This window comes from Pyrus communis, chromosome 3 (genome assembly GCF_041283825.1).
Source record: "Pyrus communis isolate YQ-2024b chromosome 3, ASM4128382v1, whole genome shotgun sequence".
Lineage (NCBI taxonomy): Eukaryota > Viridiplantae > Streptophyta > Magnoliopsida > Rosales > Rosaceae > Pyrus > Pyrus communis.
Genome location: NC_142567.1, coordinates 1,523,308 through 1,542,820, shown reverse-complemented (window position 1 = coordinate 1,542,820; position 19,513 = coordinate 1,523,308). Strand labels below are relative to the sequence as shown.

Here is a 19,513-nt window from a genome sequence, read left to right as displayed (position 1 = left end):
TGGTTTGGACGAACAATTTAATTACCAAGTACATGGTTATTTATTTATGTACAAGTGAATTTAGTGAATACCAATCCGATATTAATAATACAACGAGGCCGGCGCTTCTCCACTGCCGGGGAACTCCCATTTAGCAACGGTCCCGTCCCAAGAAGAGCTTACGAGCATCGGGTAATAGGGGTGCCAACTACAGTCCCTCACCGGTGCTTTATGATACTTGAGCGTCGCAACTTGGGCTCCGGTAACCTACACAGATTGATCAAGATTACCAGAAGTTCGGACTGAATCCTTCTAGCAGAAAGAATAAAACGTACAGCACATACCAAATCATATATATACACACAACAGTTATGCGATCCCGTGTATATGTACTTCTGACCGGTGCTGCAAATTTTACGTAGATGAAATATTTCATTAGTATCAAATAATCGACAGTACTGCGAAATGAGTAAGAAACTTATACCGAGATAAAATTTTAATCAAAGCAGTTGAACATTACGTTTGAGCATAAAATACTTAACTAGGATGTGAAAGCAGATGCTAGAGCTCTAGAGATGTATGAACAAAAAGATTATTACTAACGCTTACCTATATGCCGGAGAAAAGTAGCAGCGAATAAGCGTACGCAAGACTGAATGTCCTCTATACGTAGCTACTGATTGATCAGACGGATGTTTCATATCTTTTGCCTGGGGTGGGTAGTCCATCCATCTGTAATCCCACTCAGAACTCCTGAACCCTGGAGTGCTGGAACAAATTGAAAGACTGTTATTCTCTTACTGTAGTAAATTAACTGGAAGTACGAGCAAAGCCCTTCCAAACTATCCTGATCTTGAATGACGAAGTGAAAAGAGATGATATTAGATGTTTATATAACGGGATTAACATCGTAGTGTTCACTGACCATGATTAAGTAGTATATAAATAAACTTCATATGATTCCAAGAGCACCATGGATAGCTAGGATGTTGACATACCGAGCGGGACTAGAAGACATTTTTCTGATATCCCAAAGTTTTATGGTCTGATCTTTACCATTCGAAATGAAATAACGACCATCTCCCTTGCTGTCAATGAATGCAATACCTTCTAGGTGTCCAGTCAAGACTCCTGCTGGCTTCCTTGTAGTGTTAAAGCAACGTCTATCCCATACCTACACAAAGCTATACCTTATATGAGTTTCTGCATGCCTCTCATGTAAGTCAGATAATGACTCTGAAAATTTACCTAACGTATCATCACTCTCAGACGTAGTTATGAACAATGGAAACTCAAAATTAGAAGTCACGGGGACGGCAAATTTACCTTACAGAGAGTATCATCACTCCCAGAATAAATAAGATGGCCACTTTCATCAGCAAAGCATACGGTGTTCACATCAGACTGCAAAAGAAAGCACCATCAAATTTCCAGCCTGAAAGATTCCACTCTCATTCAAAGAGCAGTCACCACATTACACTTCAGTATTCTTCAATACGACAAGAAATAAAAGTTAAAAAAAAAAAAAAAAACGACAGTATTAAAGAGTACTGACAATCAATAAACGTTATAAACGAAAAACAAGATAGAATCATAGAAGCGTCCAGAAATTCTTATACCGAGTGCGCGGGAATCCGAAGGGAGAGCTTATTGGCTTCAAGATCATAAACACATATGGAATCATCGCTACTTCCAGCAACAAGTTCATGTCCATCTGTTGAGAATTTTATGGAGAAAATACCAAATGAGTACCCTCCGTCATCACCAGAGGAAAAATCCAAACCCTCGTGGATCTCCTGCACAAAAAATTATTCTCCGACTGTCAGCAAACTTACTGCAGAAGAAAAACCAAAATTCCAGTTTCCTTCATTCTCTAGTCTCGGACATGATAATTCTGCTGGAACAAAGAACACCATTATCCTATTTATTTCATTATATTTTTCTTTTCTCCAATCTGAAATAAGATGACAAAATGTAAGACAATCATCCAATCAAAAGGTTATGTGACCGAGTGATTTCTGTAGTATTTATTTATCATTCAAAGTCACTAGCATCTTCCCTGAGTGTTTGTAACAAGTAGAAGACAAGAAAATTGTTGAAAATGCATCCTCTAGAAATTTCAAAAAACATAAGAAAGCGCATTTGCATACCGTTATATTTGCACGAGACTCCACTTCAGACGATCCCACATCAACCATATGAACAATAGGGGACATACTCGCATAAACCTGAAATAGCGGAATCCAAATTTAATAAAGATAAAACTATTGAGAGACATTGATATGTAGACCTCTGGGTGTTTTGAGAGATTATAAATAGTTTCCGATTTCCAAATATTTAGTGCTTGATATGTATATATAGTAGTTTAACATCCTTCTTTGCATCACTATCTCATGAATCTTGACTTCTTGTTTCATAATCGAAGGCCAAGGGCCCAATTTTTCATGAAATTAAGATAACAATATACAGGGCCTCACAAGATGGCGTTGATCCGGGGAAAGAGACGTATCAGTGACAGTCCATCGCATACTTTGGACATGAATGTTCTTCTGGACTTTCCACTCTCTATCCACATTGTATATTTTAATATGACCATCCTGCAACGAGCATTTGAACAAAAACTAAAAGTCAAGCCCATAGCATCATCGACAATCACTACATTTGAAATTTACATAACTCCAAGTTCAAGTAAGTTTGTACTTCAGAACTGAAGAAACAATGCAACCCTCTTACGTTTTCTTTTCAATTGGTTTAATAAACAATCAGATGAACTCGATAAAGAATAGATGTCAGGATGTTCATCCTGTTCTCAATTTGCCAAATTTAGTTTAGAGTGCAAGCAATAAACATGTTACCTGAAACCCAGCAATGAAGAGGGATCCATCTGCCGAAAACTGAGAGACATAAGCTCGGCTAGACCTTCGGTCAACAAACCAAGGACCATTGACTGGCAAATATCTACTTAGAACATGGCAACGATCTGCAGAAGAGAACCTTCCTCCTCTTCCCGAATAATTGCCCTCTCGACCAGCCAGCATCCTGACCGTGGAAACGGGCAAGGCCCGCCTTCTAGGTCCAATTTGGGTAAGCCGCTCATTGGGAGCTGACCTCAACTTTGTGAGCTGGGCTACTTCATGCTCTAGATTATGCAATGGTTTGTTGGGTGTTTGACCGTTACCGACTCCACGGACAGCAGCATTTCCAGGATCAAAATGATCAGATTCTAGTGTCAATCTACTGAGTGAATACCCCATCTCATCAAATCATCAACTGCGGCCGCTTCGGCTATAACAACATTATCATACATTTCAAATCTCAATTCATAAAAAATAAAAAATAAAAGAATTTAACATAAAAAAAAAAAACAGCAAAGGTGTCAATCCTACAAATTTAAGCCATAAAAAACATTACAAGCACTTACAATGTAGTTGAAACTTCAAAACTGCTTCCCAATCATGTCAAAATCCTATTTAAGCCACTAAAAAACAGCAAAAGTAACATTAGAACAACCCAATTGCTAGATTTTCCATTCCATCAACAACATATGTCCTAATTATTTTCTATCATGCACCTCAAGCTACTAACTTTTTTGGGAAATTCTACAAATACAAGAACAAGCTCCCAACCCAACAACCTTAAATCCAAGAACACTTTCATCCTCGGACTACAAATTAAACTAAATGGTTTTCGAGAATTAAGAAGGAAGAACCCAATTGCTAGTTCGATCGATCTCTATGCAAAAACTTAAGAAAATCAAAGGAAGGAGAGAGATTCTTGCTTACCTCTTTGGAAAGATTGATGAACTGGGCACAAAGATGGGGACTTTTTGTTGGATTTTTGGTTAAGCAAGCACAGAGTTCATTGACTTTGGTGGTGGATTAATGGATACTCAGGATTCAGAGTATCAGTATATCACATAACCTATGAATTCATGGAGTTTGTGAAATAATTGGATTAATGGATGGAGACCTTTTTGGAGTTGGGATTGGTCGATAAGAGTGACTGCAGAATTCACTGCCTCCTCCTCCCCACGCAGAGTCGATGCTGACGGATTGACGACGTGGCAGCTCGGGGCCTTCGTTCTTTTTCTTTTTTTTGTTTGTGTTTTCTTTTTCTCCTTTTTAACTCCACCGGTTTCACCTATATGGAAATTTATCTTAAACTGCCAATCCTAAGTCCAGATAAAAGAAGAGGAGAAGTGTAGTAGGTAGGTAGTCAAGACCTGGTACTTTGTTCATTGTATCGAATCCCTGTGACATGAATTTATGCTAAAATTGGATTGTCACCCGGAAGTGACTCATTGTGTGGTTTGAGCATCGTAAAAAGTGAGCAAAGCGTGGATTGGAGACCAAAAAATACCAAAGAGTAAACCTTTTAGTTATCTTAGATTTATCTTGCAAAAGAACAAAGAATTAGGAAGAGAACATAACAATAGAATACAAGCTGGATGGATGAAGAATAATGCATTGGATGTGTTGTGTATGCAACTTTAGCTCGAGAAAAAAAAATTATAGAACCGCAATAAGGCTAGCAATACTTTTATGGCACGGAATGTTGAGCTATAAAAAGAAAGACATACAAAAATTAAATGTAGCGGAGATAAGAATGCTTCATTGGATGTGTGGGCACACGAGAAATGATATAATTAAAAATGAGGATGTCTAAGGTAAAGTAGAAGTGGCCACACATTGAAGACTTACAAATGCTTCGATTAGAATATGCAACTATGAAACAGAGATTCAGGGCAAAATAGTAGAGGAAGACCAACGAAGACTAGGAAATAGACTATAACAAAATATATGTGGTACTTAATGCTAACGGAACACTTGACGTAAAGTCGAACGCAATAGCATTGTAAAATTCGTACAACCTTAGCTACTTAGTGGGATAAGCTAAGGGGTTGGCTTTCGCTATTAATTTTTTTTTTTCTTAGTGGGATTAGGCTTGGTTGGTATTATTTATTTATTTTTGAATAAATGATATTATTCACTCTAAGGGGATGGGGAAGTGAGCTAAATCTCACATTAGGCTAGCTGTAATAATGTGGTTCAAATTCGCCTTTGGAGAGAATCGAACCTAAGACTTTTCACCTACAAGTGAAGAGGACTATCATGAAATTGTAGTACTAAGTGGTTAAATGTTCTTTTTCTCCTTTTTGTGAGACCTTTTGTAGGTTGGCGACGGGCCTTCGTAGCTATGTCATTTTCTGGTATATTATTGGGGTTGGTATTGTCAACACATTTATTTTTAGCTCTCACAAATTGTTTTCTAATTTCTGTCATTTAATTTCTTCAATTAATTCGATTCAACGATCGAAAATTAAGAAAATTGTATAGAAAATAAAAAAGTATGAACATATAGCGTCACCTATTTGGGCTTGAACAAGATCGATTTTTTTAAGTTGTCATATGGGCATGTGATGCTATAATAAGTGTGACTGCAATGTTGATATATCGAACTCAAAACATGCTATTTAAAATACGAACTTAAAATTTATTTCTAACCATAATAGCCCTGTGGTAATTTTAGTTTGGAGAGTTAATGCGGATGAAAATTAGCTAGTTTAACAAAAATTTATCTTTTGACAAAAAAAAAATAAATAATTTTTCTGTCTCTAATATTACTCGTATAAAAAAAAATAAAAAAAAATTCCAAGCATTGGTGGAGCAGAAGATCGGACGGAGAGAAAAACCCTTGGTAAAACCCATAACACACGCGCACAACGGTCACCACTCACAACACCAACCAATGAAGCGAGTTTGGAAGCTATCCGACGCCGCCCAATCTGAGCTCCTCTCCCGTCACAGATCCTCCGCCGCCGCCTCCAAAACCCTACAAAAGCCCCCCTACGCTTTCACCCTCACCAACTCCCCAAGTTACAGATTAACCCGTGACGTCAATGCTCAGACCCACTCCTCCTCCGCCGCCCCGTCTTCTTCTTCACCGCTCATCTCCATGTCGAGCATCATTGACTTGTTCAGAGACAAGCCCTTGCCGCAAGACATGAGGGCCAGGGAGGATCTGGCCCGGACGGCGTCGGAGTTGAGGGACGAATTGGTTCAGAATATTGGGGATTCTGAGAAGATTGTTAGGGTTTTGGAAGAGAAGGGATGTTCCTTCCTGTGGGAATGGAAGTACGGAGTGGGTGTCGTTGAGCTTCTGAATCAGCTGCGTTCGTGGCCTCAATTGGCTCTGGAGGTAATTTCTCATATAAAAGTTTGAGACTTCAGATTTAAAGTATGAAGCTTTTCGGTTTTAGTATGAGTTTTCGATTACTTAACTCGTAAATTAGTGTTCGTTTCTAGGTTGTATGTACAATTACTCAGCATGAAAGTCCACTAAATGGCCATTGTTGTGCATTTGTTAACTCTGTGTCTGTAATTCTATATGGGTCCATTTTCTGCTCAAAGTAGGAGTTTTCGACGGATAACATATTACATTTTCAGTTTGCCATTCACAATGTGTACACTTTTGTTGCACTAACTTGGAATCAGATTTTATGAAATGCAAGACCGGTCTATTCCCATTAGGGTTTGTGGTGTTAATAATCGAGTTTTAAGACTATTAAAAGACGGGAATACAATGGATTGGTTTGGTTTACGTGAGATATGCTTGCGTCTGTTGAAAATATGGTTAATCTTTACCGTGCTTTGCCCATGTTAATCTCAGGTAAAATCTCTTTGGAAATGTTGCTGTTTAACTATCTATTTTCTTTTCATATTGTTTTGCTTATGTTATAGGTTTTTGAGTGGAGAAGACAGCAGGTTGCTAGTAGCACTTCTATGAGTGCAGAGGAATATGCCAAGGCTATTATAATAGCTGGTAAAGCTAAGAATGTAGAACTTGCCCTTGAGTTATTTACCGAGGCTATAAACAAGCAGATCAAGACAACTTCTATTTATAATGCACTGATGAGTGCCTATATGTTCAATGGTCATACTGCTAAATGTCAGTCTTTGTTTCGGGACCTCAAGAAGGAACCAGATTGCTGTCCTACTATTGTAACGTACAACATTCTTATTTCTGTATTTGGTCGTTTGATGCTGGTTGACCATATGGAGGCAACTGTCCGGGGTTTAAAGGATTTAGGTTTGTCACCTAATTTAAGCACATACAATCATTTGATTGCTGGATATGTAACAGCTTGGATGTGGAATAGTATGGAAAAAACTTTCCAAAAGATGAAGGAGGGCCCTGTTAGTCCTGATATTAGCACCCACTTGCTAATGCTTCGAGGGTATGCTCATTCAGGTAATTTGGCAAAGATGGAGGAAACATATGAGTTGGTAAAACATCACGTAGATGATAAGGAAATCCCATTGATAAGAACTATGATATGTGCATATTGCAAGAGTTCTGTGACAGACAGAGTGGAAAAGATTCACAAACTAATGAAACTTATACCAGAAAATGAATATAGACCTTGGTTGAATGTGAATCTGATTAAAGTTTATGCTCAAGAGGATTGCTTGGAGGCGATGGAGAAGTCAATAAATGAGGCATTTGAGCACAAAACTGCTGTACATACTGCAGGTGTGATGCGATGTATAATTTCAAGTTATTTTCGATGCAATGAAGTGGACAGACTTGAAAGTTTTGTGAAGCGTGCAGAATTTGGAAGGTGGAGAACTTGCAGGTCCCTATATCATTGTCAGATGGTCATGTATGCAGCACAAAACCGCTTAAAGGAAATGGAGAATGTGCTTATTCAGATGGAGAATTTAAACATGCCCTATACCAAAAAGACATTTGTGATACTGTACAGAGCCTACTTAATGTGTGGTCAAAGATGTAAGGTGGCACAAGTACTAGGATCAATGTGGAAGCATGGATATGAAATGCCTTTTGATTCATTGTTATCATGATTCTCCACGTCACTTTGGTAGAGCTTGGATGGCAGAAATTGCGTAAACCTTTCAGAGAGTATTGCGAATGGTTCATCAAATTCATAAGACACAACAGGGGTTCAACATTATTCACAGGTACACATCTGCACTCGGAAAGCCACTTGTTGTTATCGACTCCTTTTCTCTTTAGTCAGTAGTTTCCTGATTTTTTGTTGCATGTACACTCTTATCTGCTCAGAATGATTGCACACTATTTCCTGTTAATATGACTGTTAGAGTCCTACAGTTCTCTATTGTTTTCAATGTCCTCTTTTTTTCTCCTTCCCCTTTCTAAGATGCTAGGTGACTGAGCATTCTTATCTCATCATCTGGATGAGTACCATACTGGATTCATTCAAAACAATAAATCAGCTGAACAAGGTTTTCTTTGTAAATAATTATTCATCCCCTACCCATCGAACTGACCAATAAGTTATATTGATGGCTTCCTATGATCATTGAAAGGAAGAAATTACAGAGCACATGCTTCAGGTTGACACTTGAGAAGTCGAAGTGCAATCTGATTGAAATAGTTTGTGCTGACGCATGTTGATTGGTAATGCAATAATTTCTTCTGTATATAAGTCAGCAATCTGTAGAATCAGTTAGTTGTGGTTGAATGATTTGTGGCCTATCATTGGTTGAATTGAACTTCATTAGAAACTAAATTTGTCTCTGATTCATTGATAATTATGCGTGGATGTTGAGATTAATTATTGATTTTATGATGGCATATCACTGCATTGGATGAATTTGGATTCATTGGAATTCAAGAATATTACTTTTTAGATGTACATTTCGTGAACAGTGTGATGTGCTGACCTTGGTAACCCATGTTCCGTTGATCGTGGAACTAGTATTCCTAAAGTGTGAGCGCCTATGTAGTCAGTGGTCTTGCCAAGAGATCACTCCTAGATGTGGTGTATATAGTATATACCCGCAGCTAAACCTGAATCAATATTTCTCGAGCCAAGAATGCATGCGATGCAACAAAGGAACAGAGTGTAGATACTGTTAGTGAGTCTATTAGAACGAAGTGTATGCCTTTACCTCCAACACTAAGTAACTTTAACAAGCTTATGGATGTTGCTGCCGTAATTACATGATTCCTTGGATGCCGTTTACATGACTGGCCCTCATGTAACTGCCTCTAAACGAGGAAATTTAATCCGTCTGCATATATTTCTTTAGACGCTCTTAACTTCTTTAACTGCTTTTGAAACTTCTGTTATTTCAGTTTGTCGTATCAGTTTATATTTTATTGGTTTTGTATTTGCATACAATTGATCGACCGTGCTGGGTTGCAGAATCTGTACATTATTTCGTATACCAAGTGTACCGAAGCGCTGAATGCCTATGGAAATCCAAATAAGTCTCACCACGACCTCAAAAGTTTCAACGAGGTTTGCTGCAGTCGATCTACTGATGTATTTTAAAAACTACATTGACAGTGAAGAGTTAGTCCTTGCCTTGTTTGAAAGGCGGTAGGCTAGGGGTGGGATCGGCTTCAATTGGTTCGGATTTTTGACAAAATTGATAACCGAACCGAAATTGTTGTTTGGTTCGGTTCAGTTTTCTTCCATTTTTTCGGTTCGGTTTGACTTCACACACATGAAACTCCATACTATTCCTTGGATCATATTGCAACGGATGAGCATTCCTATTAATTATAATGGTTAATCCGTCATCTGTGGTTTCATATATAAAGAATTGTCGTTTCCCTCATGCTTTTTTTTTGGGGAGTTTTATAAGTTCAATCTCTCTTTTTTTCCTTTTTGCTTTTCGTAAATTACAAATCTCCAAAGATTTATTCTTATCATGAAAATTGGATTCATTCCTAATTCGAATGTATTGATTTTAATCTTGCCCTCTCTTTGTTATGTTTGAAGAATACTCTTTTTTGAATAAATGTTTCGGAATTACATAGAACGTTATCTTCGTCAACATCTTGGAACAATCCTTAACATTCAGTATAGTTGAAATGATCATTGACATGTAATAAAGTTGGAGCGAGATTATGCATATACATAAAAATAACACTTATAATTTAGAATTGACCCATTGTTGCATTCTCATTTTCAAATAAAAGCAAAAGATCTAAATAAATATGTAACCAACCCTAAAAATAGATCTAAATAAAGAAGTTGTTTGGTATAGTGATACAACAGTATCTTCGTAGACATTCTAAAAAAATTAAATCGATTACTGACATTTAATATAGTTGGAACGATCATTGTCATTCAATAAAGTTGGAGCAAAACAATGCCAAATACATTAAATCAAAATGTACAAATTTAGAAATGAACCAATTTTGAAAGAAAAGTGAAGGGTCTAAATAAAGAATTTGTTTGGCATGGTGATACAGCGTATTCATCAACATCCAAGAACGTTAGAACAACCATTGACATACAATATAGTTGAAATGATCACTGACATCCAATAAAGCTAGAACGATTATTGACAATAAAATTTTAAAACCAACCCAATATTTCATTTTCCTTTTCAAACACAAGTGGAAAATCCAAATAATGAACTTGCTCGGCAATTGGCATGGTGATACGGTAGTATCTTCATCGAAATCCAAAAACACTGAAAGAATAATTGACATTCAATAAAGTAATACCTACCACTAATATTCAATAAAGTTAGAACGAACTCACGCTAACATATAACAACAATACGCACAAATCAAGAAACGACCCACTCACTCATTTTCCCTTTGAAAGAAGTGAAAGATCTAAAACAAGAACTTGCTTGAGATGGTGCTTTTATTCCATAATGGGTGAAAGGTTGAAACAAGACCTAACCAATTAATGTACTCCTAAATCTAATTATTAGGAAAACCTTTTTCTTAATCATTCAACCAACAAAATTAAACATTAAAAATTAAAGAAAAATAAACCTCCAAAAATTTCCACATAAGACAAAAACGAGATGTGAACCCGGAGGACCCACCCAAAAATTAGATTAATCAAACGCGGGAAAAGTGAAGGGGCGGTGGAGACCAAAAACAAATTAAGGGTTTTGTCGTTATCTGCACATCGCCATTAAGAAAAAGTCGATTTTGTTGACAAGGACTTAATGTGTCGTATTAGGGAATAACTCCAAACATTAACAGCTGATCAACAAAGGACAAGTCACAATACAACGTTGAGAAATAAACCATGACAAGTCGAGCAAGAAATCTCCCGTTGATGAAAGATTTTTCAATGTAATCGGTACATAGAATTATACATTATGTATTATTATACAAATAGTAGGATATGTATGCTAAAAAATTAATAACTTAAAAAATAAAATTTCTTATCACTCGTATTAAAACACGTGGTATACTATTTTTATTTCCGTCACAACTAAAAATTTTTCCCCGTTCATGCGAACAATGTTCCACACGTGTTCGTCGTTTGGTTCGAAAAATGTGTTTCGTCTTTTTTGTCGTCGAGAATTCGAGATTTAGTTTCTCTTGTTACAGATCATATTTATGTATGATACAAGGAGTATTGTTTTCTTATCAACAAATCATAAACTAACACGTTATATTTTTAATCTTTCGTTTTTATATTATGCACGTATGGAATGACTCCTTAAACGAAAAGAGTCATGGAAGGTTCACAGTAGAAACACACAGATGTTAATTGGTTGGTCAGTACATTGTGATTCGTCTCCTTATAGTCGAGGCTGAATTTCTTTTCTGTAGAATATTGTTTACATATATGGAATACTTTTTTCATGTAAACAATCACAGTCTAACGTATATGCGGAATATTTTTGTTTTGTACTTTTAACATACTCTTTTATAATTTGTACGTACATAATATGAACAACTCATTAATAAAATAGAGCGAGCAGAGTTCCCAATAAATAATAAAGTGAATGAAAGAATTTGATGAAACCTAATTAAAACATAAGCAGAGTTTCCAACGAGGGCTGGCTCAGCTGGAAATGTCTTTGCCTTGTGTGTGTTGCCCCACCAAGGTTTGAGTATTGATGCCAGCAATCCTCGTTGGTGCGCGATCTGTAAACTTCAATGTAAATTCATACCAATTGTAGCTAGCAATTAAATATCAAGCGTAAATCCTTTTAACTTGAAATCATGGATGTTATCCTAACGTTGATGACGAGAGTAACCCATCTTTGTCTAAACTTTGGTGGATCGGATAAGCATAAGAATACATTCAACCTTTGTAAAGCAATGCAATACAGAGTCATGACTCAAGTAAGGACAGGGTTCCATGTCATTGTCCAAAGCTGGCTGTGTTTTTCTACCCCTTAGTGGCCATTAAGCACTCAAAAGCAAATCCCAAAAATCTTATTAAATTTGTTTGCTTGTTTACTTGTTTGTTTTTTATCCATGGGTTTTCATATGTGGTCCCTTTGGAATACATCCAAAATTCCCAACCACTACCAACCAGATGACTCGCCCCACCACCTAAAAACAAACCAATTCTATGCATTTGCCATTATCCCCAAATCCCAAATACGAATTGAGATTCACTCCGAGTTTTTGTGTTCAAAGGTTGCATATCAAGAGATTTGGACAACTTAATTTTAATCATCCGCCTCCTATTAACTTGTCCCATCGACCCACTTCAGAAAAATATAAAAACCTGATCGGAATCCAGAGTGGATGGATCCAAATCCCTAAATTACGTATAAAAACTAACATAAACTGGATTTATCGCTCTCGTGCATTCTAGTCTAATAGTAATTGCCTTGCGAAAAATAAATTTACACCTAATAACGCGCTATTAGTCTAAAAACAATAGATGATAGTGAGCTTGTTCGATTTAAATTCTTCTCCAGAATAGAATTTAACTAAAGAGATGAGCGAGATGAAGAAATCCATGATTACAAACTCTGCTCCAATCATTTTTTCTCACTCAATTTTCATGTCTATTCTTTTACGGGTGTGATATGCACAAACCCCATTTTACTTCTCACACACCTTTTTAATTTTCGACCGTCGGATCAGATGAATTGAAGAAGATCAACAGACAGAAATTATCAAGAAGTATGTGAGAAATAAAATGGTATGTGTGGATAGCAGACCCCTTCTTTTATCTATTTTTTGGTACCATCTTTTTTTATGGTTTTAAATCCTTAAATGGAACACGAAAAAGAAATGTTTCATCTGCTTAAAAAGAGCGGAAATAATCACTTCCTTTTCCTCAAGTCATATGCCACCATCTCAATTTGTGTGGTGGTGAGGGTGGCGTGGTTGATTACACTTGGCATCGAAATTTTACATGAATTAAATAACGTGAATAAACATTTTGTTAATAAAGATTTTTCTGTGTACCGAAGATATATGTCCTCTTGCATTTATCTCTCTTATATACAATGTATCCTTACATCTATTGCGTCCATCACGTGATTGTAGATACTGAATTACGAAAGTTATAAATACAAGAAATATATTCAAGTTGTATTCAAAAATCTTTATTTTTTTTGCGTTCATCTCGTACATGCGGCTATTCTCACGTATCTGCATTTCTCTTCACTGAATACGTGTGATGAAAATTGTACACACCAATAATAATATATTCGGTTTCATGTAAGAATCTCTTGTTATTTAGTAGCGTTGAAATATCAGTGTCCTAATAAAACATGCAAAAAGGCATGCACTCAAATCAAGCATAATCTATCATGTCACGCATAAAGACACAAAAGGCAAATAGAGTCAAAGCTCCTCACTAGAAAGGCCTGATTGAAGTTGGCAAGAACCGGAAAAATCAAAAGAAAAACAAACCAGATTACTAGCTAAACAAAGCATTAATCGAAGATTAGGAATCGAGATTAAGTTCAAATATCAAACGAAATCTTTATAAATAAGCCTAATTTAACCTAACACGGTACATAAAGTATTACATTTTATGTTCATACACAAGAAGCATTATGCTCCACAGTTCATATTTTTCAAATTAGTAGTGCTTACAATATTAAAATCCATGTAACAAACAACATATTAATCAACGACCAAACGCTTCTAGAGGAACTTACTTACATCGGGAATGCCACTCTGGCGGCATCCCAAGCCACGCACTCCTGTATGTTTTTGGGATACCGCCAGCATCCCCGTTGCAAGTTCTACAACGATGCTTACCATCAATCATGGCTGGAAGTACGCTCTTACATCCGAATCCAGTAAACGAGTTCCGATCCTTACAAGCTGCCGAAACTCTCAAATTACCGCAACAAAATGGTAAATAAAGTAAGTAAATACTAGACAATCTTACAACTACACACGACAGAGCACCCGAGTAAAAATGTCAAGCTTTTTTGCTATGTATCAATGGCTGCCTTGCGGGTAAAGTTAAGTAGAATCAATGTATTAACAGTCAGGATTCACGAAGTTCTTCATCTCCTCCATGAGGCAGTAGAAATGCTCGTTGTTCGGCAAGAAGTAGAACCCGATCGTCGCCTGCTTTAAGAAGAGAAGCTTCACATCCTGCCCTGCATTTTTTAGCCCTTCCACATAAGCCAATTGCCAATCTTGCATGAGATCGAAACCAGCCACAACAACAAGACTCTTGGGAAATTTTAAGCCCACGAGGCTCTTGTCCCTCGGGCCGAAAACGTGACACGCCGGATGATCTCTGTCTTCGCCTTCGGGCAGAAATGCCCGCCAGTACCAATCACGGTCTTGTATTGTTACGAAGTACTTCCCATCCAGTCTCTTCTCTGTTTCTGTTCTCTTCTGCCCCCCAAACATCGGGTGGAGAAGGATGTTTCCGAGCACCTCAACCTCCGCTTCCGCCGCCTTGACCGCGACGTGGTGAGCAATGTTGCCGCCCGAACTGTCTCCGGCTAGGTAAACGTGAACTTTCGAGTCCTTACCCTTCCCGCTCTGCAGCCACTTTCTCGATTTCACCCACTTGAGAGCCGCCCATCCGTCTTCATAAGCACAAGGATACCGATGTTCCGGCGAACGGCGGTAGTTTACAGAGACTACAACAGCCTTGCAAGTGTTGACAAGGCGGCGGCAGAAGGTGTCGTAGATGGCGCTGTTGGCGGATGAATGTGTGAAGCTTCCACCGTGGAAGAAGATTATGACCGGGACGACCTTGGTGGTGCTCAAGGGCTGCTCAAGATCCAGAATGCCCCATTGCGACTCGTTTCCGGGGGCAAATTTATAAACACGGTTGAGGAGGCTGGTGGCTGTGTCGACGTGATCAAACGAGAAAACCCCATCAACCGGAGTTATGTTGGCGGGGACTTTCCGTTCGAGGAACTCCGCCAGCTCGCGGTTGAATGTTCCGTCAGCGCGGCGGAGGAGGTTGTAAGCTAGCTTGAAATTGGAGATTAGTACCCATGTGTTGAGCGGAACAACTTTCTGCCAAAAAAAAGGAAAGAACTAGAGAAATCAGAAATTAATCCATCAAAAACTCCTTGTTTTGCAAAATTTTGTACCGAATGAAACTCTAATTAGTGTACCTTCAACAACAAAAAGGAAGAATTAGAAAGAACTACGAAAATTCAAGCCCCTTGAAACCAAACCAAAAAGGATATAAAAAAAAATAAAAATAAAAAAGAAAGAATCCACCTAAAATTTTTGGAATTTGGCCCAAACGAAAGTCCGAAAAACTAAAAACGAAATGGTTATCACACGAGTTAATCGTCGCCTTGCCAGGCAACCCAATTTAGAAATAGAAAGAAAAAAAAAAGGGTAAATTTTGAGAAAAATAAGGAGAGAGAGGAACTACCTTGGATTCATTGACGTTGACTTCATTACTACCAGCCATGCCTCTATAATCTCTGTTTCTCTCAAACCCAGCAAGATTTTCAGAAACCCAGCAAGAAGAGCTCAAAACCAAGCGAGTACCCTGAGCAAAACGACCCCTTTGATGGACATACGAGCAGAGCTGCTGGGTTTGCGGACAGGACGTGATGGGTTTACTGAAAGGAGCAGTGGACTTTTGTTTCTCTCTGTTGTGCGAAGTGCTGGTTTTGTTGTACTTGAATCGGATTGAATTTTTTGATTCCTCGTTTTGGGTTTACTGAAGGAAGAGCGGTGAGAAGACACTTGTAAGAAATAAGAGAGCACATGGGGAGAGAGAAAAATATATCACTGTTTAGAGAGAGAAAGAGAGTACAAATTTAAGAGAGAGAGAGACAGAGAGAGAGGGAGAGAGATTGAGAGTCAAACGCAGAGGAACGACGGTGGTGGAGACGGAGACGAGAGAGACGACAAAGCAGGCGGCCGAATTCAACTGTTCAATAGGACCCACTTTTTGTAATTTTTTTGCTTTCTGCTGCCGGTTTTTTTTAGTTTCAGAGAGAGAGAGAAGGGGGGGGGGGGGGGGGGGCGACAGAGAGAGAGAGAGAAGGGTGTGCGTTGTGGCGTGGTCTCTAGTGCGAATGGGTTAAAAAGATGGGAATGCCTACTGACACCTATGTTTTGGCTTCACACTGTATTTTTGCCCTTTTTTTTATTTAATTATTTTCTATTTTCTCATAAATAATAAAATGTCGTTGTAAATGTTTTGCTATTTTGGGAATTTGGATCCTCCTGAACCTTATTTTTCAGAGTTTATGGACGAAGAAATTCGGATATTTGGCTTATACGAAAGAGAAATTGGAGCATTTAGTTTGTGTGACGTTGGCTAGTGGATTGGGGACAGTCAGATTTAATTTGAGTGGCTCCTTAAACTCTGAATAGTTAGATCCAGAGCGAATCTAAATTGTTATTTTGGTGTTTACAAACTTCAAAAATTATACCATTATTGTATTTTAGATGATTTAGTTTATGAACTCATTTCGAAATATATGAGCCTTGAACAAATCTCATTTGTCACTCACTTCTTAAACTTTGATATGTATTATCTTGGTTGAATAATAGTGGATTGATTTAGGTATAAATTATCATTTGGAGCCTTGACTTCAACTTTCTGGTGTGTGTGTGTGTATTTTTTAACAACTAATATCTACACTAAGGGGTGAGATAATGCGTTAAGCCTTACAATAGGTTAGCAATAATATAGTTCAAATTCGTCTTCGACGAGAATTGAACGTATGACATCTCACTTACAATGAGATACTTTTCTTTTAAAATGTTTTCACTACTTGTAAATTTATTTTCCTATTCCTCAGTAATAAGAACAACATGTGTAAAATTATCGCTATAAAATTAGAAGACAAAAACAACTTTTGAACTCTATTCTTTCATCTCATATATATCTTCTACATTTTTTTCTAGTTACTCTTAACTCATGACATCATACCACACGTATTATATGTGCAAACTTTTATACTATTTTTTACTAACAATACAAAAAGTAAAACACAATGATACGTATCACTCAACGGCACAAATTTAATCTAAGATATAATCATCTCAAAAATATATTAAATCACTATATGTAAGAGCTTAACTTTTTTTTTCTTTTTTTTTTTACAACTCAGTGATACTTACTATGAAAAAATTGAAAATTAGTATAATTTTAAAAGAAAAATATAAGCTTTTTTTTTTTTTTTTTTTTTTTTGTCAAAAAAAATATAAGCTTTGAGTCTAAATTTGTTGGTGCACTGAAAATTCAAAAAAAAAAAAAAAAAAAAAAAAAAAAAAGAGAAGAGTTTTTGGCGTGCGTCCAACACGATACCATGTGGCGACAAAGGGTTCTGTCCCAAACCACCAGGATAAAATTTTGATTTAATCCTTGTCACATCCTTGAAACCACGAGCCTACCGTTGAGAACGACAAGGTTTTGTCCGGTAGTGGAAGGCTCGTGACGACATTTTCTTGTCACGGGTAAACTGCTATTTGACTCTTTGAACTATTATTCCAATTGAAATTAACCTCTTGAACTATTTTTTTGGTAAATTAACCCCATGAATTATTTGAAATAAGCCAATTGACCCCTTACCGGTATATTCCATCCACTATTTCGTCAAATTCAAAGAAAAATTAGTTATTCCTTCGTCAATTCTTACTTGTCAACTGTAACTAACAATATAATTATGACATTTGAAAACAAAATAATGTGTGATAACAATGTGGATGGTCCGTTATGTAAACGTTTGGTTTTTTATGTTTTCTCATTACGCTATATAATTTTAAATTATTTTGTGTCTATGTGTAAAATTTTATTAATGGTTATAGCTGACAAGTAACAATTAAAGATGAAATGACTAATTTGCCCTTAAATTTGACGGAATTGATTCTGCAATCTAACGGCAAAGGGTTAATTGAATCATTTTAAATAGTTCAGAGGGTTAATTTACCAAAAAAATAGTTCAAGAAAACAATTTTCAATTGGAATGATAGTTCAGGGAGTCAAACCGCAATTTACCCTTTTTGTCACAGCCTAAGGGGACTATTTGTCACATCCTGGCCCGGGGGGACCACTTCCCGGGCCCGCTGCACCACCGTAGCACGATATTGTCCACTTTGAGCCCCGACTACGCCCTCACGGTTTTGTTTTTGGGAACTCACACGAGAACTTCTCAATGGATCACCCATCCTGGGAATGCTCTCGCCCGCTACTCGCTTAACTTCGGAGTTCCCATGAAACTCGAAGCCAGTGAGCTCCCAAAAGGTTTCGTGCTAGGTAGGGATGAGAATATACATATAAGGATCACTCCCCTGGACGATGTGGGATGTCACACTATTGACGGAGCTCTTTTCAACAAAATTTAAAAAATAATAAAAGTTATTTGTAACGTGGGCTTTGATTTTGTCGTATTATCTGGAGCGTATTCAATCCATCGTGGGCTACGAACACGTGGCGATTGGATACCTAGAGTTTTAAGGACGGGGCCCACCTGGGAGGGCCTTATTCCGAAAGGTTGATACGATGAACTCGGTGGTGGAACCCCCTTCGAACCTCCTTTCTCGTGAGAAATTTTTCAGTGCACCACGGCTCTACACCAAGCGTAAAAATATAAATGACTTGAATTTTTATTTATAGAATTGAACTATTTGTATTATGATGTTTGTTGTACCGAAACGTGTTTTTGGTATAGTAATATCTCATTTTCCTGATGATGTTCACCGGACTATGTGAGTGTGCCACGCGACCCTCATGGTTTGGCTTTTAGGAGATGATTGATTAGATATTTCTTTGAGGCAACACTATATGACGAGTAATGCAAGATAGGTTAAATTTGGAAACATAAACATAGATGATTGATCAGATATTCCTGATGATGTTCACCAGACTATGTGTGTGCCATGTGGCCCTCATAGTTTGGCTTTTAGGAGATGATTGATCAGATATTCCTTTTAGTCAACACATTATGCTGAGTAATGCAAGATAGATTAAATTTGGAAACATAAACATAGATGATTGATCAGATATTCCCGATGATGTTCACGAAACTATGTGAGTGTGCCATGTGGCCCTCATGGCTAGTTGTTTTTATGTTATTGTTTGGTGATATTGACATGTATGAGCTTCACATCAAAGAAGTAAAATGTTTATAGTAATTTAAACAACATGGAATTTCGTTCATGGACGGAGTTAATAAAGGACTATTGGGGGCAAATGTCGCTACTCAAGTAGTTTATTATTTAGCTACATACACACACACACACACACACACATATATATATATATATATATATATATATATATCGTTTGAAATTATCTCCATTATCATAGTGGGTATAAGGCATACCATAATAAGGTTTTGTTAGTTGTTTTTCCAAT

The 19,513-nt window shown here is 37.3% G+C and overlaps 3 protein-coding genes across 7 annotated transcripts; 1 reads left to right on the top strand and 2 right to left on the bottom strand.

Moving 5' to 3' along the window:
* On the bottom strand, positions 1-4,138 carry LOC137715924 (LEC14B protein). Of its 4 annotated transcripts, none has more exons than XM_068455287.2 (11): positions 3,762-4,138; positions 3,401-3,445; positions 2,835-3,264; positions 2,457-2,576; positions 2,130-2,207; positions 1,599-1,775; positions 1,306-1,383; positions 978-1,153; positions 589-747; positions 324-384; positions 1-246 (listed from the first exon to the last, which is right to left on the bottom strand). In XM_068455287.2, the coding sequence occupies exons 3-11, from the start codon at positions 3,231-3,233 to the stop codon at positions 82-84; spliced, it is 1,413 nt and encodes a 470-aa protein (XP_068311388.2). In that variant the 5' UTR covers positions 3,234-3,264; positions 3,401-3,445; positions 3,762-4,138; the 3' UTR covers positions 1-81. The 4 variants fall into 4 exon arrangements, with proteins under 4 accessions (XP_068311388.2, XP_088546655.1, XP_068311389.2 ...); XM_088690529.1 differs by having other exon boundaries at positions 3,401-3,457; positions 3,762-3,902; XM_068455288.2 differs by lacking the exon at positions 3,401-3,445 and having other exon boundaries at positions 3,762-4,097.
* A 1,503-nt stretch (positions 4,139-5,641) lies between these two features.
* On the top strand, positions 5,642-9,590 carry LOC137715893 (pentatricopeptide repeat-containing protein At2g30780). 2 transcript variants are annotated; one of them, XR_011065608.2, is made up of 3 exons: positions 5,642-6,177; positions 6,720-7,961; positions 9,173-9,590. XR_011065608.2 is itself a non-coding variant. In XM_068455255.2 (2 exons), the coding sequence occupies exons 1-2, from the start codon at positions 5,728-5,730 to the stop codon at positions 7,842-7,844; spliced, it is 1,575 nt and encodes a 524-aa protein (XP_068311356.2). In that variant the 5' UTR covers positions 5,642-5,727; the 3' UTR covers positions 7,845-8,129. The 2 variants fall into 2 exon arrangements, 1 of the variants encoding a protein (XP_068311356.2); XM_068455255.2 differs by lacking the exon at positions 9,173-9,590 and having other exon boundaries at positions 6,720-8,129.
* A 4,071-nt stretch (positions 9,591-13,661) lies between these two features.
* Positions 13,662-16,230, bottom strand: LOC137714985 (gibberellin receptor GID1B). Its single transcript, XM_068454180.2, has 2 exons — positions 15,569-16,230; positions 13,662-15,198 (listed from the first exon to the last, which is right to left on the bottom strand). Exons 1-2 carry the CDS (start codon positions 15,605-15,607, stop codon positions 14,197-14,199), a joined length of 1,041 nt encoding a protein of 346 aa, XP_068310281.1. The 5' UTR covers positions 15,608-16,230; the 3' UTR covers positions 13,662-14,196.
* Between the last annotated feature and the right edge of the window lie 3,283 nt (positions 16,231-19,513).